This window comes from Mirounga leonina, unplaced genomic scaffold (genome assembly GCF_011800145.1).
Source record: "Mirounga leonina isolate KUSES-001 unplaced genomic scaffold, KU_Mleo_1.0 Mir_151, whole genome shotgun sequence".
Classification (NCBI taxonomy): Eukaryota; Metazoa; Chordata; class Mammalia; order Carnivora; family Phocidae; genus Mirounga; species Mirounga leonina.
The window spans coordinates 71,368,819-71,395,213 of record NW_023270377.1 but is presented as its reverse complement, the minus strand read 5'-3'; the positions used below and the strand labels follow the sequence as shown (position 1 = coordinate 71,395,213).

Sequence of the window (26,395 nt, the reverse complement as noted above, 5' to 3'; positions counted from 1 at the left end):
CTTTTAAACTGTTTCTCTTATCGAAGGGACTTGAACATGGTTTGACTTTCCACCTTTATTTGATTACAAATGTGGATATATGTGGCCGGGTGTGTGCTGAGGAGGGGAAAGTAACAGAATTGAGGTCCAGTAAATTGTCCGTTTTTTTAAGTTGCCATTCATCTATTCAGTGGATGCTGTTGGTACCATGCCAGATCTCCCTTATTAGCTAGAAGTCCCATCACCAAGATGCTGATAATACACAGATGCACCTCCCTTCTCTGGAGAATTGCCCCGGACCAAATGGGAACTGCCTCACCCAGGAGGCTTCTCTCCTACCCGTTTTTGAGGGCAGCTGCAACCAGTTTGGCTGACATGGGGGAACAGAAGGCCAACCCACTTGCCTCACGACGGAACCAACTCTGCGATACCATTCATGCTCTAGAGTTTCACTGTGGGGGCAAACGGCAACCCATATCCACCGAGATCACCTCCATGCAGAGCCATTTTCCCCTCGTCTTTCTTTCTTCCCTTAACATCCTTCTCCTGAGAGCATTGCCCAACAAATCACTTGTTCTTACAATTCCTGTCTCAGCTTTGCTTCTACAGAACCTGACCTAAGATAATCTCTAAGCCATCTTACCCATAATTTTCAAAAATAGTTTTAATCCTTTGGTAAATGGAGTACTTCTAAGCTAATTGCTTTGATGATCTCTCATACTGAATGGTGGTGCAAAATGTCAGCTACACTCAAAGAGAAAGTGCAAATGGCAAACATGTACAAAAATGCTTTTCAAATAAAAGCACACATTAAGCAGTGTACATTGCTATAAATAAATGTAGCAGCAGGAGAATTTGTGGCACTGAGTGCATTTTTACATATTGTGTGAATGTATTAATTAGGTGCCATTATAGTGACAACATTAAAACCACTTAAACATATGAAATGATAATATAACATCAAAACTATTTCAAACCAAGAATGCCACAAATGATCACATCCATTTTGCTCTTCTTACTGACTTTAGAAACCTCACATTTCAACAGCTTTAGCCAATTCCCACAATTATGCAAATTGTAAGTCATTTTTCTAGTATACATAGAATAAAAACAAAAAAAAATACCTTAAAATGATATATAAATACTCACAATATTATTATTTTAGAGTATTTATAGCAGCTTTTAGAGCCACAGGCTTAAATTTTGAGGCAAATATTCACGTCAGCAATAGTAATGGCACAGTCATACATCTCCATTAGGATGCTCTTTGTGAGGGAGAAAGCTCCCACCAGTGTATGTATATATATATATATATATATATATATATATATATCTTCTGGATAGTAAAAATCTAAGAGGAATATTTAAACATAATAGCCTCTTCACAATAACAAAGTAGCTGTTTCCTACTTAGCCTCTAAAATAAAATCAAATTTAATGAATCTGCATTTCTAAATTCCAATCTGGACATTTATCTTTCCTAATCAAATGTCTTTTCATTGTACAGAAAAACCTATGTGAAATAGCTAAGCTATATAAAATAACTAAGGTTAGCTTTTATTTTATTTCTTAATTTTTAAAAAGGTTTTATTTATTTATTTGACAGAGAGATAGAGAGAGAACAAGCAGGGGGAGCGGCAGGAAGAGGGAGAGGGAGAAGCAGGCTCCCTGCTGAGCAGGCAGCCCGACGTGGGGCTTGATCTCAGGACCCTGGGATCATGACCTGAGCCAAAGGCAGTCGCTTAACAAACCGAGCCACCCAGGCACCCCTAAGGTTAGCTTTTACCTTCCAAATTTCCTGCTTAATTTAATTGCTTTGCTGGTGATTCCAATGACAGAAGTAGCTAAATTATACAGCTATTGAAAACTCTTCTGATCACGTACCTACTTTCTGAATTTGAAAAGTGACTCCATAATTTTAAAAAATTTAAAGAAGGCTTTAAAATTATCCTAAACTTTTGCAACTTTTAAATTATCTTTAGAGAAAAAAATCTTTGGCAGGTCTGTGCAATTTCTATTCTTTTTGCCCACCCAAATTTTCTAATTTAAAATGTTTCATAATTTTCATCTTTATAATAGCACACCAAGATTTTACAGTTTCCAGGTTTATTGGGCACTTCTAACACTTCAGGAAATTCCAGACTGCAGAAGTGTGAGATATCTACCATTCAGTCTCCACCTACCATCCCCACCCCATAATGAAGTCGCATGATATAATTTTATCATGATATCCCAGGATGAGACAAAATAGGTAATTCAGAAAAGGAGGACAACAGCTGTGAGAATCTAGCTACACTAAGGCTGATTGTCTCCCTAATTCTACCTGTTTGAATCATTCCAAAAATCCTAAACTGACTCACAATTAACTTAGCCACCAATTTTCTTCTTAGTCATCCTTAAGTCACTTCCTTTAGGTTCTGGCTCCATGACCTCAATATACATTTGTGGTGGGGGAGAAGCAGAGAGGCAGGCAACTGTGGCAAACAAGGTACCTAAGGGTGACAAGTACTTTAACAGCAGAGACAAGTCTATGAAACTAAACGTTGTGTTCACAAATGGCTGAAAGTTGTTTTATAATTTTCTCAGAGCAAAGGGAGATTTCCAGCAAAAAGGTAGTACCTTCTGAAGTTGCCTGATACATCTAACAGTGAGCTCGAGATTGGCAACTGGCCATAGTGAATCTGGCCTAAAGAAAAACTCTTTTAACTCTTCTACTGTAACAGTGGCAGGAGACACCTAGTGCTTCTCTCCAGTAAGAAGCAGGATTCCAATGAACCACTGGTGGATTAATATGAATAAAAGATAGCTCTGATGTAATTGGCTTGTTTGGCTGCATTGGGTCTGACCCTCTAGCAAATACAACTTGACTCTACTTTTTAATGTGATCTTTCCAAATCAGACCCAAACACTGAATCTAATCAGCCTGGTTCCTGAAACTGTCTCCCCACCCAACTACCACACCACCCCACTCCCATTATCCAAATATAAATCTATCTTTGATTTTCAGCCTGGTTTATAGGGGGCTTCCTAGCCTTAGACTTACTTCTGACCAACAGAATCTTCTCCTTGGATTTTGTTTGGGTAAGTACATTGTCTTTCCAGGAGATCCATTCTCACTCAGCAGTTCTCACCTCCAGGTTCCCTAGGCTCTGCCCAGTCTGCCTACTTAGGTGGGAGCTGACGGCTAGAATAAGGTAAGCTCTCAGAAGTATGGCCATCGCTTTTCAGCCTTTTGGCTAAGATCAAGTGTAGAAGTATGGCCAAAATCCACTGAATTAAAGAATCAACAACAAAATTGCCTGTAGGGAAAAGCCAGAACTTGCATCAGCATCCAAAGCCACAGAGAAGTGACAAGAAAGTGAAAATGTGGTAGGGTTCTAAAATTGACAACCCCAGAATTTCTTATAGAATGGTTTAGGGGCATAAATCTGGCCAGAAGAGGAGGTTAAGTGATTTATCTGGAAGCTGCAATTGCTGTTGACATAGAAAGTACACTGTTTTTTCTTAGATTTTTTTGAGGAGGAGTAGTTGTCATAGAAAGCTCAATTTTTTACTTAGGATGTGTATTTTTTAGAAGTGGAGTAGCTGGGATAATGGCAAGACTCCTAAACCATCCTTTGTCCCTACATCTATCTACACAGTTTTAAGAGGCAATATAATTCCTAGTGGAAGTTTTGAAATCATATGATCAAGATAAAACAGCCTGTTAAAAGTAAAACATAATGGCTCAACCACTCATTTTGCTAGCTTTTAAATAATTATATTCATCATAAGAAGTGTAAGGGAAAGGTAATTGTAACAAACATTGCCCCTACTCCTGCTTCTGCCCATCAGAATTCTAATTTTATTCAAGATCTACCTTCCTTCATAGGACCTCCACTCCAGGGAAGGTGAGCATCATTCCCAGCCCTGAGAGAGAATCTTGATTGATTTTAAGCCCTTTACAAACATCCATTCACAAGCTTCCTGTTCTTCTGGCCAATGTTTGGAATAAGCACAGACAAAAGACTCAATTCTGGCCAATGAAATGTGAGAAGAAGTCTTCTAAGGCAAAGGTTTTCTAGCTTACAAGGAAGAAAAGGTCCTTTTCTGCCCCTGAGTTTTATGGTGGGAACTGCTGTAGGAAGTCATCTACCTTGCAGGAAGGCAGGGCAAGAGAATGCAGAAAACCAGACTTCACTGTGCTTAGACTTCTCTACTTCTGCACTTTATGGGAAATAAGAAAAGAAATCACCTATTGTTCAAGTGACATTGACTTGGGTTGGGATTTTCTTACTTACAGCCAAAGATACCGTATTTGATAGTTAACTGAAGGAAAGAAAAATGACTTTTTAAAATATGGCATCCTAATATTGCTTTGGAAGGAAAGTGCTATGAAGGATGTAGAGATTACAGAGATGCAGATACAATGTGTCCAGAGACCACCATCTACACTAACATTCCTCACATGATTGGCAACTGACAAGTGTTCAACATCAAGGGCCATTTTTAAGACAAAGACCCAGAACTAAGCAAAACCAGCTCAAACTAAAAATGTATAGAATCAATAAAGAAAAGATCATCTACAAACACACTGTATGCTCTATTTTTTAAATCCTATTGAGCCAGAACTTGCCCCCATGTACCATTTTATTTTTCATTTTGGAGAAACAAGAACATTTTTAAGTGCAATAAAGTTAAAGTGAATAAAGTTACTTATATAGACATTATGATTCAGTTTTCCAGGTTCAAAAACAAGAATAATAAAACTGGCCTACTTCTTTGGGATGGCATGAGGAAAAATTTAATTAACCATTGAGGGCTTTTGAGATTTTATTTTTTTTTAAATATTTTATTTATTTGAAAGAGAGAGAGCAAGTGAGAGAGAGCACAAGCAGGACGAAGGGCAGAGGGAGAAGCACACTCCCTGCTGAGCAGGGAGCCTGATGTGGGACTCCATCCCAGGACTCTGGGATCATGACCCGAGCGGAAGGCAGACGCTTAAGGACAGAGCCACCCAGGTGCCCGACATTTTATTTATTTATTTATTTATTTAGTACGCTCCACACCCAAAGTGGGGCTTAAACTCACAACCCTAAGATCAACAGTCTCATGCTCAAGAGCCAGGCAGGTGCCTCAGGCTTTTGAAATTTTAAATGCCACATAAAAATGCTATAATATCACCTCAAACCAACTATCAGTAGTCATTAAGAAATTATAAGAATGGATTAGAAGACTGATGGTTCTCTTTCTCAGTTTATTAGTTTTTAGACATTATCAATATTCAGCTTTATGTTCTTGTATAGGCACTAATATGGCAGATAGACATAAGACTGAGCGTGGTGATGGGCGCCTGGGTGGCTCAGTTGGTTAAAGCAACTGCCTTCGGCTCAGGTCATGATCCTGGAGTCCCGGGATCGAGTCCCGCATCGGGCTCCCTGCTCAGCGAGGAGCCTGCTTCTCCCTCTGACCCTCCCCCCTCTCGTGTACTCTCTCTCATTCTCGCTCTCTCAAATAAATAAATAAATCTTTGAAAAAAAAAAAAAAGACTGAGCGTGGTGATTATAATTTCTTACGTTACTGGTTCTCCATAGTCTCAGTTCTTTTTTTTTAATATAGTTTTTTTTTTTTTAAAGATTTTATTTATTTATTTGAGAGAGAGAGAATGAGAGACAGAGAGCACGAGAGGGAAGAGGGCAGAGGGAGAAGCAGACCCCCTGCTGAGCAGGGAGCCCGACGTGGGACTCGATCCCGGGACTCCAGGATCATGACCTGAGCCGAAGGCAGTCGCTTAACCAACTGAGCCACCCAGGCGCCCCATAGTCTCAGTTCTAATGATATGGTTTCCTCAAAGGATTGGACCTCAAGGTACAAGGAGTAGGAAAACTTTGTTATGAGCAATTGATTTGATATATAAAATAGGCATTATAATTCCTCTCTTGTCAAAATTTGGCAACCCTGTCCATAGTAATTTTAATCTTGTCTTTGCTTATAGCTACACATATTTTATTCTTTTAATAATAAACTATACCTGTATTATCCAGGTTAAAAATAACATATGTCAATTGTCCTGGACACAAATCTGTCAAGCTGCTATGTTTCCATTTTCTCCAATCTGATTTACTCAAGATTAATTTGATTTCACACCCAGCAAAGAACAGAAACCTCTCATAAATGACTCTTACTCCTTCATCCTATAACACCCAGATTTTTCAGTCTCCAAAAGCATTAAAAAATGTAGCCTCAAACACCTCTACACTGCATAGTTTCTAGCTGAAACAATTATGTCAAGAAGGCAGGTGTGGACTGCAGTGATACTAACAATAAGATGGTTGCACTTAGAAACTTATAGCCACTGGGCGCTTGGGTGGCTCAGTTGGTTAGGCGACTGCCTTCGGCTCAGGTCATGATCCTGGAGTCCCGGGATCGAGTCCCGCATCGGGCTCCCTGCTCAGCGGGGAGTCTGCTTCTCCTTCTGACCCTCCCCCCTCTCATGTGCTCTCTCTCTCTCATTCTCTCTCTCAAATAAATAAATAAAATCTTTAAAAAAAAAAAAGAAACTTATAGCCACTATTTTTAGATATATCTTCACAGATACATTTAAACAAACAATATCCAAGTAAATATACAAACTGAATTATTAATCAAGCAAGGCAAACTCTAAGACTAGCTTTTAGGGTATCCTACAGAAAATACATCCATTTTTCTCCCTTGATAAAATGCATTTCACTATAGCCAAAAGAACTTAAAATATACTTTATTCCCACAACAAACACAAAGTAGGTTGAACAACTGTCAAATATGGCTTTTAGTTCAAGAGTCTTAAAGTAATTAAGTATTTTCAATGATGTATTTATTTTAAGAGAAAATTATTAAATATATAAGACAAAAAATAAATCATAGTCTACAACTATGACCTCTCTCTAACAAATATAAATTGCAAAGTCAGGTTGGACAAACCATGTTGGAATATGTCAAGAGAAAATGAGAGTTGCAGTAACCCAGGGGTGTTGCTCGAGTGGGTCATGTAACCAATGTGACTAAGTGAACATGCCAGTGTTTGAATAATCATGTTCCTAATTCTGAGCACTTCTCGCCTTACTAACCACCCTTGACATACAACCAGCCCAGAACAGCAATGTAGAACCTGAGACTGGACATCCCCAGGCACTGAAATTTTCCAAAATTTCTGAGACTCTATCCTCAGAAAAGAATCCCACCTGGTAATTAAGGCCCCATTTTTTAACTTGTAACTTCACCAAGTAAGCAAATATCAGTTATTCTGTTCCTTTCCCTCTCTATCTTCTATCTTGTATTCATCAAGCAATATCCTCACATGTAAATATTTGTTTATTAAAAATATTTTAAAGAAAATTACATGAGGGCACTCACTGTTTCTTGAGTGCTGGTTTCTGATGATGGCTTTTATCTTTTTCATCTTTTTGCCAATTCTGTTGGCAAAACTTTCACATAAAGACAGTGACAGAGTTATGCTATGTAAATAAGTATTGAAAAAGAGAGAGAAAGAGAATATGAACAAGACACTGGTGATATTCACACATGATTGCAAAATCCAGTGAAATCCAAAAGATGAACCAAACAATGGAAAGTCTGTTGGTCAGCGTATAAAGTGTTTCTACTTTTCTGGAGAGCAATGTAGCCATACTCTCAAATGCATTAGAATTTTCCAATCCCTTTGACTCAGCAAGTCCATTTCTAGAAATTTGTGTTAAGGGAATAATCATGGCTCAAAATATAGCAACAGAGTTGTTTGCTCCAAGGTTTTTAAACAAATACCAAAATGTGTATTAAATAATTGTCCAAAACCAGGAATGGGTTGAATTTATCTGGTACAACCACATATTGTAATATCATGTGTATAATAAAAAATCTGTTGTAAAGCAATATTTAATACAGTGACCTAAGACCTAGGTTAGGAAATATTGATTGGAAAAATGAATAATACCAGATTTGATTCATAAACAGGAAAAACAATGAGTTTGTGTAGAGTATGTTTTCATTTTTATAAACAACATACATATAACTTAAATATATAAAATGTTACCAGAGAATATCTCTTGGTGTTGGGAACTTAAGACTAATTTTTACTTCCTTCTCTTTGCTTGCCTTGATTTTTTTAAAAATTTTCTGTAATAGGGGCGCCTGCGTGGCTCAGTCGCTAAGCGTCTGCCTTCGGCTCGGGTCATGGTCCCGGGGTCCTGGGATCGAGCCCTGCATCGGGCTCCCTGCTCAGTGGGGATCCTGCTTCTCCCTCTCCCTCTGCTGTTCCCCCTGCTTGTGTTCCCTCTCTCGCTGCCTCTCTCTCTGTCAAATAAATAAATAAAATCTTTAAAAAAATTTTTCTGTAATAAATGTAATTATTTCTGTATTAAGAGAAAAAATATATATATAAGGAAACATATATAAGGCTACTAAATAGTTATCTTGAAAGTTACTAGTAAGTAACTTTCAAGTAACAAGTAGAGTAAATTGAAATACTTTAGTTGAAAAAACATGAAACTACAGGCCTTGACAATGTACACACAGAGGGACAAAATTGTTACAATCATCGTAGATTTTAAATAGTATTCAGATTCTGATCTTATAAAATAAAAGGATAATAATTATGAATCAATATTTAAAATTTAATATGCCTACCAAACAATAAAGCAGAAATTACTCGTTATCACTCTATAGCTTTTGCTGCATATTGGCTTCAGATCTGACATAGCTAAATGGAGCATCAGACAATTATGCCTCATCTATATGATTAATTCATCCAAATATTAGAAAATTAAAGCCACAATCTCATCTGAGTCTAAAACAGGCAATTAAACTTGTCTTCATGTTACTAATGAAATACAGCCTAAATAGAATCTAAATAGCTTCACACATATTGAATAAAGAAATAGGTTCAACTGCAGTCAGATTTAAAGAAAAAAATATGTTAGAGTAAAAGACAATATCCTTTAAAGCCGTGCTGTCCAAGACAGTAGCCGCAAGCCACATGTGGCTATTCAGGACGTAACATGTGGCTAGTTCCAATTATGGTATGCTGCAAATGTAATATGCAGACCAGATTTCAAAGACTTTGTATGAAAAAAGACTTTATATTGTTCACTTTCCACTTAGCTGCAGTTTTTTTCATCTGTAAAGTCATTTTTTAAATGGGCTGTATTGAGGATTAAAATGGCATGTACCTGTCATGTCATATAATGGGTACTCATTAAATATCAATAGTATCCCCTTCACTCTTTAACTTAGATTTTTAAAAGTTTGTGTTTTTGCTTTACAAATAGAAAAAAGCATGTATGCCAAACTTAATTTATAATTTTACCTCTTGGGGATAACTACTGTTATTGTTTGGATAAACTTCCAGTCTTTTTTCTGCAGCTTTATAAATGTAACACTTTCAGAGGGAAAAGAAAGAAAAAAAAAAGAGAGAATCCACTACTTTGTGGACTAATTTCTAATTGCATTATTGCAATTATTTGTATCATTAAAAGTTGTTTAATATAATTATTAATGACTGTGGTATTCTATTACGTGGATATATCATAATTGATGAAGGTAATCCTCAAGTTGTTGGCTATTTCGTCATTTTGAGGATTTTGCTATCACTAAAGAAAGGAAAAAAACAACGTTGAATATTCTTGAAGCCAACTATTTATTTCACTTCTATGATTATTTCCTTTAAGATTATTTCTAAACAATGATTACTCACATTTATAAAGATTTTTGATGACATAGTGCCAGATTGCCTTCCAAAAGAATTTATATATCATTCATGTATAAAAATGCCCATTTCTTCCATATTTCAACCTTGGATAATTTTTTTATATTTTACCATTGTATAGGTAAAAATCTAGGCATTTAAAAAAATTTTTATTGCTTTGATGAGTAGAGAGGTTTTCATAAATTTCTTTATCATTTGTATTTAGAATTACTACCCAGAGTTCCACGGACTGCCACTCTGACATCTATTCACTTCTTAGTACCTGCACCATATACTGTGCATCCCCACCTGTTACTGTAGTCAATGAACTATCTGTTTGTTCTTCTACTTGTGTACCAAATCCCAACACTGGATTATTCTCATCAGCATCAAACATAGTAATATTCCCCCCCATTTTAAGCAAAACAAAAGACAAATCAACAACAGGAAAATCTGGCCCTACTTTCTTGCTCTCCTTTACATAGAACTTCTCAGAAAAGTTGTCTGTACTCATTGTCTTGAATCCTCTTCTCCCACTCACTTAAATCCAACCCAATTAGGCATTTGTTCCCACTTCTTCAATGAAAGTGGTTACCAATGACTCAACAGTTGTTTACCATCTAGAGCAAATCTTCAATTATCAGTCATATTTTATTTGACTTAGCAGCATTTATTCAGTGATCATCCCTCCTCAGCTCACACTGCTGACCACTCCCTCTCCACCTGCCTTCCTGGACACATAGTTTCTTGGTTTTCTTCACATCTCATAGACCTTTTCTCAGCATCCAGTGTTGGTATCCCTCTCCTTGCTGATGATTTAATGCCACCAGATCCTAGGGATCTTTGTTCTCTCCTTTGTCTCTTCACTCACTATTTTGGTGATCACACCTGATTTCATGGCGATGACTCACAAATATGAATCTCCAGCTCAGATCTCTCTCCTGGACTCCACAGTCATATTACTGACTGCCTTCACAAAATCTGTACTTGGATATCTGACAGCATCTCAAACTCAGTATGTCCAAACCTGAACACCTGGTCTTCCACAAAGTCCAACCCTGTTTTTTTTTAGTCTTCCCCATCTCAATTGATGGTAACTCCATCTTTCCAGTTGCTCAACCCAAAAAAGTTGGATTATTCTTTTGTTGCTCTTTTTCACATACCTTATGAACTCTGTCAGCAGATGTTGTGGGCTCTACCTTTAAAATATGTCCAAAAGCTGACTATTTCATACCATCTCCACTTCCTGATCCAGGCCACCATTATCTCCCACCTGGGTTACTTTTTTTTTTTTTTTTAATCTTTATTTATTTGACAGAGTGAGAGACAGCTAGAGAGGGAACACAAACAGGGGAGTGGGAGAGGGAGAAGCAGGCTCCTCACTGAACAGGGAGCCCGATGTGGGGCTTAATCCCAGGAAGCTGGGATCATGATCTGAGCCGAAGGCAGACACTTAACAACTGAGCCACCCAGGCGCCCCCCACCTGGGTTACTTAAATAACCTCCTAAGTGTTCAATCTTTTCTTGCCCCTCTCTACCTCCATCCTAAACACAGCAACTCCCAAAGTGATCCTGCTAAAACCTAAGTTAGGTCTTGTTACTTCACACTACTCTCACACTTCTGCTTCCAATAGCTTCCTATGTCACTCAGAGTAAAATCGAGTTGCTGTACCTTGGGGAAATGAGGTTACTGACTGGTATACACTCCTAACACCAGAGCCTACCTTTGGATATGGGGATAGAGTCATTCCAACCCAAACCAGTGAGCTGCGACAAAATAGAAGGAATTAAAATAAATGTTGGGATTAACCATGGTCAACTGCCTTTAGCCCAATGAAAATTTTATAATTTAAAAATGTCCCCCAGATATTTCAACCTTCTTATGTCACAGCATTACACATGTTTAAAATAAGCATCCACTCACTTGTATAGGTGTGTACATATATGTACACAATCTATATGAATTCTCACAAGGCCTAATAACTAGAACCAAAATGGGAAATGGCCATATCAAAATAGTGGCAGGTACTGGCAAACTCTAAATCCAATGAGTATTGTAGCTAAACATATAATTCATTATGCAAATTAGAACAGTACATTTATATGACTTACTGCCCACCAGCCACAGATTGCTGAGGCCAACGACCTCCGTATTTATTGAAAATAGCCCATTTACTCTCTTTCTCCTCAAACAGACTACTCCTGAAAATTCATTCAGTTTTATTGATGCTTCATCATTCAGTGCCAGCATTATTTATAAAATCATCTCTTCAGTTGTTGTTTGCATATAGTTTTTATTTGGGCAGGATACATGTGTATATGTTGCTTCCCCTAAACATTCTAAGCCTTCTAAAAGGCAAGGCCATATTCTAGTCTAGTTTGTCTGTTTACCCCCCTACCAAGGAGCTCAGCAGAAACCACTATATGTTAAGGATTACCCAATAAATATTCATCTAGTAAAACATATCAGTAATTATATAAAATTTATTTTGGATAATTATTTGTGGCAAGCAGACTCTTAAGCTAGAATTTATGAACCTATATTCCTCCAAAGTGGATTCCTACTACTCCTATAACAGGCCTTGCCCCTCTCACCTTCAATGTTTTCACCTTTAATTCAAATCAACTGAACAATCGTTTATTTGAAAGCTGCTATGTGCCAGGATGTGCTAGGTGCTAAGGATATTAGCAAATATTGCTAATAAATTATTTTGTCTTCAAGGGCTTTACAGTCTAATCATTTAATATCCCTTCTTAGAATGTCCTCCCTACCTCCTTTCTGCCTTATTCTAATTCTACTCAATCTTTAAACTCCATAGTAAACTTCACCTCCTCCACTAAGCTTTCCTAAGCTATTTTTCCCTCAGTGTGCCTTCCCAATGCAGAAATCTTAGCATGTGATATATATTCATCTTATTCTCTACCTAAATCTCAGTATTGGCAATGGAACTGTGAATCTCAACTTTTTCTGAGTGGTACAGCATTGTACAAAGGAAGAGCAGAAACTGAGTTCTCATGAAAAGGAAAGTAGGAAAATGGGCTGTGAAGAATAGGTCTTAGTGGAAAGGATCCAATATACGCTGCTAAGGCAAACTCTTCTATGCTTAGGAGCTACTAACCTAGAAAAACCACAATCTCAACCAGATTTCCTAGGGGGACAAGATACATCTGAGAGGAAAGGTAATAAATAGGGCAGTCAACATGCTTTAAAAGGAAGGAGTCAAATTTGCCTTCTTCATAGCCACAAGCAGCCTGATTATAATGCATCCCCTAGAAAAACAAAAGAACAAAAACAGAAACCCCTCTCCCTACTTGATGAGTTCTAAAATCTCTTTAACAAGGTTGGGATGGGGAAGGGAGAGAGGATGTTTATTTTACAATTAGAAACTTCACCTAAGTGCATGGTTGAGTTAACATTTCATTGTGACTGAGTTTCAATTAAAGTGTAATTAATTAATCAATCAGCACATATAAATGATATATTGTTAATTTTCCCCCCAGCTTTATTGCAAGGTGGGATGGAAAAAAGGAAGGCAAAGAGGTGGGGAGAGAAGGGGCTCTTAGAAGACCAAAAAGTGTATGCCTAGGAGGAACACATGACCACCCCCAAAAGAGATGTAAGAAAAAGCATGGGTCAGGAAAGATGCAGACTTCACCTAGGATTGCCTCTCCAAGTATGTGAAGACAAGTAGAAGCTGTAACCAGAGTTGGATCAAGAAGCTATTAAAACAAAGAACTCTACTTGGTAGGATTTAAGGTTTTCCTTGTTGTTACTTATTTCTTAACACTAGCAATTTCATATAAAGGAGCTTCATTTATAGGCAATTCATTAAGAAATGTAAGAAATTTAGTAAAAACTTGCTTTAATTTAGTATAAATGTGTCCCTTCAATAGTTTTCCTTTTTTCAAAATACATATTCTTTGAAGAAAATTTTTAGGTCAATATAATCGAATAAAAGGTCTATTTTCCTATAAAATATTCCTCAGAAACTTCATGTACAAAACACATATGAGGTTAGCTAATGATCTAAACTATGGTGGCATTTCTGGCTTTGTTCATTAACTTAATTTTTTTTTTTTTTTGAGAGAGAGAATGAGACAGAGAGAGAGAGCACGAGATGGGGGAGGGTCAGAGAGAGAAGCAGGCTCCCCGCCGAGCAGGGAGCCCGATGCGGGACTCGATCCCGGGACTCCAGGATCATGACCTGAGCTGAAGGCCGTCGTTTAACCAACTGAGCCACCCAGGCGCCCCATTAACTTAATTTTAATACAGAATTTATACTACAGAAGATGACCCTGCCAAAACTGAATTTTAAATCCCCTAATATTGTATTTGTCATTCAGAAGAGGATTTGTCATTCTCAGGATACATCCAAAAGTCCATTTTCTAAAAAAAATTTAACATGTTTTTAAAAATTTATAAAACATACTTTGTGTTTACTGTAGGACAAAGTCATAGTGGATTACAAGTAACATAATTCCATGGGCACATTTTCCATTGCAATCAATTATTATTAGTACTGATTTATAAATTCCCACTGAAGAAGAGTTTCACACCTTAAAATCAAAATTCATAGTTACTGAAAGTTCATGCTTGAAACTGCTTCTTAATTATGCAGTAAAGAGCTCAGTGAGGAGTTATTTTCATCACATTTCAACCTTGTAAAAATCGTTAAAGTCATTGTTCAGGAAAATTATTTTGGAGGAAAGAGAACCCTCATTCAACAAATAGTCAATCTAAACATTTATTGATTGACTATGTTCCAACCACATAGTAACTATGAAAACAATAAATGAAATTAAAATAATAAATATTAAAATGTAGTGGCAAAAACCTACATAATTCAAGTAGTTTTATCTTATCACCTGGATATGTCTTCTAACTGCAGATCAAAGTCTTGAAGTTTTTTTTTATATTTCTCTGTAAAGTTACAGAACTCATGAAGGATTGAAGATTTCAAATCAGGATATGGGCATTCCAAAGTTTCTAATTCCATGGGCAGTTCACTAAGCAGGTTACTTCTTTCTTCTGAAGAATAATCTAGTATCTGAAAAAAAAAATATATGTTGGTTTTATTTAATATAAATGACAAATTGGTAAACAAATTACTAAACACATCACACTTACCTTCATACTCCAGTCTGAAAGATAATTTTCTATTTTCTGTTGCTCCAGACTAAGTCTTTCAAAGACAGCAGTCAATTGTTTTTTCACAAAGTCAATCTAGAGGATATAGATAAGAGAAGGTTTCTTTGAGGACCTGTGGAAAAGGGTTCAAGAGATGCCGTAGCCAGGCAGTGCTTATCAGAGGGGGCTTCCAGAACATATCCTAAAAATGGGCCTAGGAAGTACAGTGGGGTCATAGCCACTCTACACCCTTATTTGGATTTTGTTTGTGTTAAAGCAGAGAGCTTACCAGATTGTCTCTGGTTCAATCGCCCCTTCTCCCTTTGCATCCTTGCCTCCAATCCCCAGCTGGGCATGGGGTTAATTTTTTAAGATTTTATTTATTTATTTACTTACTTACTTACTTATTTATTTGTCAGAGAGAGAGAGAGCATAAACATGACCGGAGGCAAAGGCAGACACTTAACCAACTGAGCCACCCAGGTGCCCCTTATCTATTTTTTTATTAGTTTATTGACTACCTCCCCTGACTACAGCGTAAGCTCCACAGTCATAATGGCATTAGATGTATGCTTTTAGGTGATTTTTCTTACTATTTTTCAGTTATTCCGTAATGTTGTTATATTGGTTTCATAAATAATATATTTTCTAACAGGCATTAAAAATCCCATGCCCAGGGACGCCTGGGTGGCTCAGTCAGTTAAGTGTCTGCCTTCGGCTCAGTTCATGGGATTGAGTCCTGCATTGGGCTCCTTGCTCAGTGGAAAGTCTGCTTCTCCCTCTCCCTCTGCTCCTCCCTGCCCCACTCATGCTCTCTCTCTCTCAAATGAATAAGTAAAATCTTTAAAAAAAAAAAGATAAGACAATTATCAAGAGGAGGTAAATGACATAAAAACAGGGTAACATAATAGAGAATGACTGTAGCTTCTCTTGCGTGGATGATCAGGACGGGCCTCTCAGGGGACAGGACACTTAAGCTAAGACCTAAGTGACAAAAAGTGCCATCAGTGGGACAGAGAAAACAGGTGATGCAAAGGCCTTGAGATGAGAAGCAGTCTGGCACATATAAGGAATAGATGGGAGGCCAATCTCGGTGTGACAAGGTCTAGGAGAAAGGGGGAGTGTCAGGCAAGAGATGAGGTTTAAGAAGAGAGACAGCAGGATGTATAGGGAGGAACTGTGGGCCAGCAGGAGCCTTGAGGGGATCTACCAGGGGGATGACTTGATCTCCCTGCGCCGAAGGTAGAATACCAAAATGTACTGTGAAGAGTGGCAAGAATGAGTGCAGGGAGACTAGTCATGAGGCCCTTGTAACTTTTCAGGAGAGAAATAAGTATGCTTGGACAGATTCAGGGATATGTTTAAGATACTGAAGAGACAGAATTTGCTATACCTTCTATTTAAATACAAGGCACACATTTGTTTCTTATGTCAAACTGTTCTAGTTGGAACAAAAATGAAACACTACATTATTAGAAGTAAAGGTAATATACTGACCTCTTCCAGTACTTTCACTGAGTTAAGCACAATATGTGAGTATGAATGCTGTGAAATGTGATGCTGTCTGTATTTTAGATCTGCTCTCAACTGCTGAATAGGATTTATCACATTTTTAAGATATGTGTACCATTGTTCTGATAACTCTTGTTCTATAGAGAAACAAAATTAGATCCAGGTAACACATTATTATTTTAAGTTTCTTCAAGAACAGGTCTTAGAGGGCAGATTTTGCTTTGGATTCCCTCAGGAAAAAAACAAGCAGTTAATAGTAAGAGAACTTAAAGTGAGTGGCCCACTTTCATCTTCAAAACAAAATTCCCCTTTAAATATAGGATCAAAAAGGAAAACAACTCACCAAAATTTGTAAGGTCAGAAAGACATTCATTTCCAATGTTCTCTTCACTGAGAAAGGATTTAATTTCAGATTCCATTTTACACCTGAAATAGACATTATCTCCATCAATTTTTTTAAATAATCGTGAACATATATAGATTTAAAAAACTACTAGAAATTTAATCTAATGTGGTCCCATTCAGCTGTTCATTTATTCAGACCATACACTAAATTCCTAACGTGGGTTGGACACTTGCCAGACACTGAGATAGAAAGAAGCATAAGTGAACACTCCAGGCAGATGTAACAGCATGAGCAAAGGCAAACACATGGCACATCCTAGCACTGCTTCGTGTGCAAAGAGCTTAGGACAGTAGGAAGCCACTGAGGATAATTAAGCCGACCTCACCTGCCAAGCAGAGCTGTGTTTCACAAAGATTCCCAAGGCAGCAAAATGGAGGATGGGCTGAAAGGAGGGGTGGTCAATAAAAACAGAAAATGAAGATGGAGGGGATCAGCTAAACCTGGACCAACAAGGAGGTTATTTCAAAAGTTAAGAGATGATGAGGTCCTGAAATAGGGAAATGGGAGTACAAGTATGTTTTATTTTTATACACTAATAAAAGTAATACATCTTAATGACTTCTTATCATATTATGTAGATATAGTCATTTTTAGAATGAAACCATAACCAGCTCTAAATGGACATCCAAAAACATTGTAGTCTATCCCTTGCTTATGGCAGATTTAATGAAATCATAGAAAAGAGTTTTGATTTATCATGATTGCTAAAATATAATACTAGAAATGGTATAAAATAAGAAAATAGCATCAATTACAATACTTTAATACAATGATTATTTTAATTTTTGCATATGTTTCTAGTCTTTGTCTACATGCATATATATTTTAAATATAATTATGACATATTTACCATTTTATATTGGGGTTTTTCAATAACATTTTAAGATATTTCTAATAATTCTCACAATTACCATTTACTTTAATGGCCACATCATATTCTATTTTATATATGTGCCACCATCTTCTAAGCCAACTCACTTACATGGGACAGAGGTTTTATTCGTATCTATAAAGGAGGAGTGCTATTGTAGATGACACTTCACTGTCTACTTTTTTAATATGTAGTTTTTGCCAGAAAAATTTCTGCCAGAAATATATTTGAAACTATTACATGGAGGATGAGTGCATAATAGTGAAATAAAACCAGAAATTATTTCATGGTGGATTTGTTTAAACAAAAACATAGCACTTATCAATTGTCCAGCTCAGTGCCTTTAAATTTTCAGCATCCAGAAAATCACAGTAAAACATATAAGCCAACAGGAGAACTGGCTTTGTTCATACAGGAGACCAACCCGCTACTTATATGTAATAATTCTAGTAAGTTCCATCCTGTTAGATTAACAACCTAACCCATCTGCCAAGACCAGGGCTTTTTTCTGATTGTCCTGATTGTCCAACAAAATCCAAAGGCATTTTTTTATGCCCTCAAGAACTACGAGACTCTGAAACTAGCTTGTAAATATAGGCTAACATTTCCTGAACTGTGTTCTATAAAACAATAATGTCAATGAGAAGCTGGGGTTGGGGGGAATGGGAAATAGTAAACTAAACAAAATCAGGTATGTTTCTATGGTATAGGATTTCTCAAAAACTTGATTATGCTAAAGTGCATTGAGGTTATCCAAAAAGGGTAGGAAATATATTTTCTAATTTATAGGAATACGAAATTCATTACTCTCAATGGAGTATTTTGAAGAATATTTCTGTTTTGTAGAATATGATATAGGAAATATAAAAATTGTGGCTGGGCGGCTCCTGGGTGGCTCAGTTGATTAAGCATCTGACTCTTTAGGCTCAGGTAATAATCTCAAGGTTGTGGGATCGAGCCCTGCATAGGGCTCGATGCTCAGCGTGGAGTCTGCTTAAGACCTCTCCTCCTCTACCTCTGTCCCTCCCCTCCCCACTAAAATCAATCAATTAATCAATCAATCTTTTAAAAAAATTCTGGTGGACTCAAGAGCATTAACAATGGTAACTCTGGAGAATAGAACCCTACCCTGTTCATCACTGACATGCCAGACCAGGTCCCGGGTGTTCTCCAAGTTGGAACTCTGCAGCACATACAACATCTTCCCCATCTGAAGAGTGAACAAATGTAAGGCGGCTTTCCCTGCCCAAATCTGCCAATTTAAGTACCTCCTAATGCTATTTGGCCTATCCTCTGTTACCAGTGAATCTGATGGTACTACAAAAAAGTCTCCTGAGTTTTTGTGTGACCATTTGCTAGATGATATGTTAATCTACTTCCTAGATCTGCCTAATTGCAATGCAATCACCCGCAATGTAAGCCAGCCTGGTGATGGGTGTTATTGAACTCTCAGGAGTCTACTGCCATATAGGTCCTCATCCTTCCAGGATGGTGCCAAAGTTCTCGATGTAGAATCAGTCTCCTCAGAACATCAAACATTGCCAGAGCTTCCTGAGATTTCTAGGGTAACCACTTAGTTACCACTTTGGGTAGAGCAAACAAAACATGGGGTACAAGAATGGTAGAGGCAGAAGCCATAAGCAAACAATAAGCAAAGGGACATGGATCATGAAAGGCAGAGCAAGAAAGTATGTTAAAGTTCCATTAATGGAACTAACAGCCAGAAGACCTGCAGAAAATTAGGGTACCAGAGCAGGCTGAAGGTCAAAGCTCTGTCCCTTCCACAGGGAAGGAACTCAGCAGGTCAGACAGCTTGGTTCCTTACATTCAGCTATTTGATCCACTTCTCACTTGAAAGAGTCTATCCGAAGCGAGCATACCACAGAGACAGAGAAGGGAGTCCCACAACCAATGGCCAGGGAAGGCACTCAGGAGCCGGGCTTAGAGAGTTCTTTGAGGCTCTGAGTTGCACAGTATGAATACTGGTGTCAATTTTATCTTTAAAGATGCATTTATAGACATTTAATTGTTGTTGTTAAAACCCCATGATATCCTCTGTAAAAAGGAGATATTTTCAAAATAATGTTTTAAAACTAAAACTACAAAAAAATAAAAATAAATAAAAATAAAACTGTGAGCAAGAGACTACATGTATTTCTAACAGAGATTTGGTTATAAAACATCCCTTGTAGGAATTATCATACAAGTAGTAAAGTGTACAAATAAACCTTCCAAATTTTATGATTCAACCAGTTCTGATTAAAATAAAAATTGTAATTCTTTACCACATGGTCAATATAAATAACTCCCTCCTTAACCTCTAAACCAGTCATTCTGAAACAAGGGATATACCCCTGAGAGAGTATATCAAGGTCTCCGAGGGTATAGTTTGAGAAAGCATATTAAATACTAAATGTAATTTTTTAAGTTTAATATGAAATTTTTAAAATTTAAATATTATATATTTTAAATATTATATTTAAGTATTATATATCTGGAAATTTTATGTGTTTACTTTCCTGAGGACAGATTTGAAAGAATTAAAGTTTGGCAAAAAAAAAAAAATTTTCTAGCAGGATTAGACCAGTTAGATCCTCGGGTGATATGAATGGAACCCTGTGGGGGAAATAAGCTTCTGAACTCCAGGTTCATGGAGCACAGGAGTTAAAGGCAAGTGCTCCAGTGCCATCTTCACATAAACTAGCTGATTTACCTTCCGTGAATACCTTTGATCCTCTGAAACTGAAGATTGTCACCTGTAAAGTGGGAATAGCAATGATACCTACTCTGTAGGGTCATCATAAGGACTTAATGAAATAAAGCATATAAATTATTTGCCATATTACCTGCCACATACTAAATAACCCAACAAAAGTTCAATGTCATTGTAGTCCCCTACCTTCTGTGGGCCTGAGATTCTCAGTTGGACTCTCTTATGGTGAGGCATAAAAATATTTTACTTTTAATCTTTTATTAGGTTTTTATTTTTTTTTTAAGATTTTATTTATTTATTTGACACAGAGAGAGACAGCGAGAGAGGGAACACAAGAAGGGGAAGTGGGAGAGGAAGAAGCAGGCTTCCCGCGGAGCAGGGAGCCCAATGCGGGGCTTGATCCCAGGACCCTGAGATCATGACCCGAGGCAAAGGCAGTCGCATAACCAACTGAGCCACCAAGGCGTCCCTTTTATTAGGATTTTAAAGGTTAGAGTTCACACTCCTGATTTTCTGGTGGTCCCTAAATTCTCCACAAATCTAGCCACTTCTCTAACTTTCCTCCTTTCATTATGAGTTTTTAATTTCACTGAAAACATACTGAAATTAGTCTGCTTTCTAGAGTAACACAGAAAATTACCTTAGACTTCTTCTTTTTGTCCAATTTTCAGCACTTACACATTTCAAGACATTAAGGCTATTACTTGAAAGCTCCTCCCTTCCATTGCCTTTGTGTCATTCCAGGTCAACCAAAATAACTATTTTCCACAATGATATGGATATGCCTCTTCTATCTAGCTCTAGAACAGCTAATGCACACGGTTAGAAGCGTGTGGAACAGCCAAGGTAAGAACTTTCGCCAGTGTCTTCCTTTACATCTGAGCTTTCATCAGGGAGCGCCATAATAAAAACTTTCTAATGGCTTTCCTTTCTACCAAGTCATGCAAATTTTGAAGAAAAAAAAAATTCTAATGGGCTCATTCATTCTCTCCATAAAAGGTGATTTTTTTGAGAGATATAATGGGTCTGATTTGTTTTTATGTCAGCAGCATGGTGACGAAGTGCATATAATTTTGTTTTTCTATGTCTTAAGTTATATAATGATGTAAAACCATATCCAATCATGAGCCTTTTAGTTCATAGTTAGGAACCTCTTGCCAGAATAAGAAACTCCTACTAATTTGGAAAGTCCCTACATCAAAAGTAAAGTTAATGACCTTTGGAAATTTGACTTAGAATAAGACCACAAAATGATCTACTTTGATATAAAATATACAATTAAAAACATACATTTTTAAAAGCATATTTTACAAATACCACCATCATTAAAACTAGCATATATGCTTCACATGGAGGGGAAACACATCTGCCTTCTCTTTTTGCCCTGACCTTTGAAAGAAATGTATTTTTCAAAGATTACAATTAAGAACAAGGATAGAACCATTATTTTGTTGCTTCGTCTCTTGACAAGTGCTGGAAATAATAACAAAAGTCAAAAATGCAAATTGACTAAGTTAGTCATGATGCAGCTACATCTAGTAATCCGTGAACAACCTGAACCCCTTAGTTCATTCGTTCATTCATTTATTGAAAGCATTTCTATATCTCCTCCTATGAATCCTACAATGAAAAGATAAAACTGATGGGACGTTTGCCCTTGTTTGCCACTTTATAGGGAAAACAAACATGTAAACAAGACATTATAATTCAATGTGCTAAGGGCAATACGAATAATTACAAGTATGAGAGGGAGTATAGAAGAGTAAATGATCAGCAGATATAGAAGATTATCTTTTTTCTTCCTAAGGAAAGCAAAAGCCATATTAGTGTATTCGCTGGATTTCAAATTACATTGAGGAAATGAAGGAATTTTAATTTGAGTCGCAAACTGTAACTTTAATTTTTTAATGGTTTAATTAACACGGAAAGTTATAGAGCATCTAACTAAGTGCAACTCTTAGCAAGTCTCACATGTTCTTGTAGAGATTTTCCTCAGTTCTTACCTGACATCAGTTAGCCGTTGGTGTTCCTGCCACCACACTTGCTTGTGTTGTTTTATTAGTGTTTGTTCCTTAGATATCTTTGAAGTCTGCTCTGCTTTCCTGATCTAGATTTAGAGGAACAAAAGAGGAGCAATTCCAATGTTTTCTAAATGTGTTTTCCACAATGAAATTGTTAAATTTGTAATTTCTAAGTTAAATATTTATCCTTTTTCAATCCTATTAGTACATCTTCTAACACAAAATCTACCTTAAAATAAGTAATTCATTAAGCAAAAAGCAGGAAAAGTAAAGGTGGAAGAGAAAATGGTTTGGAATACTGTCCAATTTAAGAATTGTATTTAAAGTATTTATGAAAAGAAAGGTGAAGTAATTCTACTTTCCTTAAATGCAATTAAAAACACCTAATTCACACAGTCTCAGAAAAATTTTTAAGAGCTTTCCATATATTTTCTCATCTTTTTGATACATCTTCCCTGCCAGGCATTTTGGGCATCATTATTCCCATTTGACTTATGAGGACACTGAAGTTCAGAGAGATTAAAAAAACTGGTCAAGATCATAAAGCTCATAAACATCAGAAACACATAGAAGCTTGGTGTTCAGATTGGCTTTTATATGAACCTTCAACAGAGGATGGGGAAAAGTCATTGGATAAGTTGTTAGAAAGCCTGGCTTTATGGGCGCCTGGGTGGCTCAGTCGTTAAGCGTCTGCCTTCAGCTCAGGTCATGATCCCAGGGCCCTGGGATCGAGCCCCGCATTGGGCTACCTGATCAATGGGAAGCCTGCTTCTCCCTCTCCCACTCCCCCTGCTTGTGTTCCCTCTCTCACTGTGTCTCTCTCTGTCAAATAAATAAATAAAATCTTAAAAAAAAAAAAAAGAAAGAAAGCTTGGCTTTAGTTTGAGCTTCAGCACCTACTAGAAATATGACCTTGAACATGCAATTTTAATTTTTCAACTCCATGACTTCATAAATAAAGTTTTAAAAAATTTAGGCAAATATTTTAAAAATTAGGCACATATTTATTTGAAGGAACTTAAAGAAATTATGAAAAATCATGTAACATTGAAGCCCATATTTTTTTTTTAAGATTTTATTTATTTATTTATTTGATGGAGAGAGACACAGCAAGAGAGGGAACACAAGCAGGGGGAGTGGGAGAGGGAGAAGCAGGCTTCCTGTGGAGCAGGGAGCCCGATGCGGGGCTCGATCCCAGGACCCTGGGATCACGACCTGAGCCGAAGGCAGACGCTTAACGACTGAGCCACCCAGGTGCCCCCACATTTTTAATTAAATTTAAAATTTCCCCAAATTTTATGGCTTTTTAAAAATGTAGCACATAGGGGATCCTGGGGATCCTATTTATTTAAATAAAATAAATAAAAATCTTTTTTAAAAAAATGTAGCCCATAATTAGTGCTTTGGGGTTTGTGGACAAGTTGAATCAGGCCTGGATCTCTTTGCCTTAACATCCATTCTTGGCCATCTCCCTGATCTGCTCCATATCACAGAGCAGCCTGTTTCCTGGACAACCCTATTAGCAGGCTTCCAGCTGGTTTCGGCCAAAGGGAGACACTGGTTGTAGGAGACTGAAGGAGGGAGGAAAGGAGAAGCCAAAGGATTACTCTGCCTGCCTTTTCTACTCTAAGAGTGGTCTCCAGGAGCATCTGCATCTTCTCCATTGCTCTAACTTTTCTTGACAGTTCTACTATGGTTCCAACAATTTCTGGGTAAACAGCCCACAGAATGTGGTACAGCCTTGCTTTTTCTAATGTCCCTCTGACCAAGCATGGCAGGCACTTCTACTGTTGTTAACCGCTGTATTGCCTCATGGTCCCCTGTCTGGCTTCTCAGCTCTACACCTGTGTAACCATTTCCTGCATTAAAGACCCCTCTACTCTAAATCCTCAGTATCTGTTTCCTGGTTAGACTGATACTTATGTGTTCGCTGAATTCACATATTCCATATTAGTACTTCTAAACATCTACAAAAGTGCTACTCTCAAATCAGAAATTTGATGAAACATACATATTTTATGTTTTCTCTGCTACTAGAATACTTAGTACCCTGAAAGCTTTAACAGATCAATGCTGAAGATATAAAAACTTCAGAAGACAAGGGCGCCTGGGTGGCTCAGTTGGTTAAGCGACTGCCTTCGGCTCAGGTCATGATTCCAGGGTCCTGGGATAGAGTCCCGCATCGGGCTCCCTGCTCAGCAGGGAGTCTGCTTCTCCCTCTGACCCTCCCCCCTCTCATGCTCTCTCTCTATCTCATTCTCTCTCAAATAAATAAATAAAATCTTTAAAAAAAAAAGAAAGAAAGAAAAACTTCAGAAGACAAGTCCTAAAAAGACTCTTTATAATGCATGCTGTTTCTCGCTGTCATTCACTGATTGCTTTAACCTTGAGTTTATCTTTCCACTGTTCTGGTTACTGATTCAAAATTAGGGGTATAAGAAAACAAAAGCATGGAGTCAAAGTCAAATCTTTTCCTCAGGAGGTCTTAAGAGTGCTACAATTATGAAAAGCATGTTTAAATAAGAACAGGAGGGGCGCCTGGATGGCTCAGTCAGTTAAGCTTCTGCCTTTGGCTCAGGTCATGATCCTAGGGTCCGGGGATGGGCCCACATCAGGCTCCCTGCTCAGTGGGGAGTCTGATTCTCCCTCTGACCCTCCCCCTGGCTTGTGCTCTCTCTCTCTCAAATAAATAAATAAAATCTTTTTAAAAAATAAATAAGAACAGGACACTGCAGAAAAACATTCAGCAATCCTTTTTCTACCTACTGAAAACATAATAGTACATAGTGGTTCTAAAATCTGACACTTCTAGTATTTGCTTTAAGAATGCCTGAAACCCATTCCAGCTACTTACCACCTATAGCCTCTAAAGTTTGTTGCAGCAGGCAACCACTTTTAAAATTAGATTTCCTTGACATATTTGGTCCATGATGTACAAAAAAATTAAAACACATTGGTGAAAGATGTAGACACATTTTTATAGCTTAAAAAAATCAATGTTGTTGCTTTTGAGCCTAGGGTAAGACCAATTAGGTAGACTATAAAAGTGAAAATAAAGCTACTATTTTTCAATAGACACTTCCAATATTTTAAAGAACATCCTGATTTTTTGTAAGTTCACTCATTGACTCCACTTCTATCCTCAGGCCAAAAATGAAGAAAAATAAAGTCTTAAAAGAACAAAAAGATTTAAAGTTGTATCTTTATCAATAGAGAGATTTCTAGGTGGTTCCAATGTATTTTGCTGGGCAATAAGCCATATGAAATCAATATTTAAGGTGGATGATGATTTATGCAGAATGCTGATGAATTAAAAATAGCAAAAATAATAAATTCATTAAGGAATAAGAAACTAGAGGTTTCCTATGTGGTTTATTGTGATGACCCAAGATAGTAAGACTCTAAATAGGCACCTTGAAATGCCATGAAAACCGTTTGGGCCAGATGACCTATCTTTAAATGTAAGCAACAATAACTAGTGGACAACTTAAATGTTGGTTACATATGTATATACATTTGTCAAAATTCATTGAGATGTACACTTAAAATCTGTGCACTTAACTATGTGTGAGTTGTACCTAAACAAAGGTAAAAGAACAGTTAAGTGTATAAAGAACTGTTAACATAAATAAAAAGAAAAAAAAAAACGATTACACTAAGATGCAATTCCTCATCTATCAGGCTAGCAAAACTTCAGATGTGTCACAAAACATGTGAGGCTATAGGGAGACATACTCTTTCTTGTTGCTGGTGGGAATGCAAAATGGTGCAGCCTCCCACAGAAGGGAATCTGGAGGTGTATAGTGAAATTTCATATGGATTTACCCTCTGACCTAGCAACTTTACTTATAGAAATCTATCTGAAGACTATACTGACAAAAGTATAAAAAGATAAATGAACAAAACTATTCACTGTAGCACTATTTGTGATGGAAAAAGACTGCAGTACAAAAATTCCATCAATAAGTGATCCTGTCAAAATAAATTGAACCTGAATCTCATCAAATCTCCGGATATAACTACCAATTTACTGGAAATACAAGAGACAGAAAAACATGTTAAATGACACCA

The 26,395-nt window shown here is 37.2% G+C and overlaps 1 protein-coding gene across 1 annotated transcript in view; it reads right to left on the bottom strand.

Annotated features, from left to right (window-relative positions):
• Positions 1–26,395, bottom strand: part of CCDC148 (coiled-coil domain containing 148) — a 235,606-nt gene that overhangs the window by 132,542 nt on the left and 76,669 nt on the right. Inside the window, exons 4-8 of the mRNA XM_035007985.1 lie at positions 22,307–22,410; positions 16,657–16,739; positions 16,299–16,450; positions 14,802–14,897; positions 14,540–14,721 (exon numbers count right to left, since the gene is read on the bottom strand). Of these exons, the coding sequence (XP_034863876.1) occupies positions 14,540–14,721; positions 14,802–14,897; positions 16,299–16,450; positions 16,657–16,739; positions 22,307–22,410 (617 nt within the window). The remainder of the gene's footprint in view (positions 1–14,539; positions 14,722–14,801; positions 14,898–16,298; positions 16,451–16,656; positions 16,740–22,306; positions 22,411–26,395) is intronic.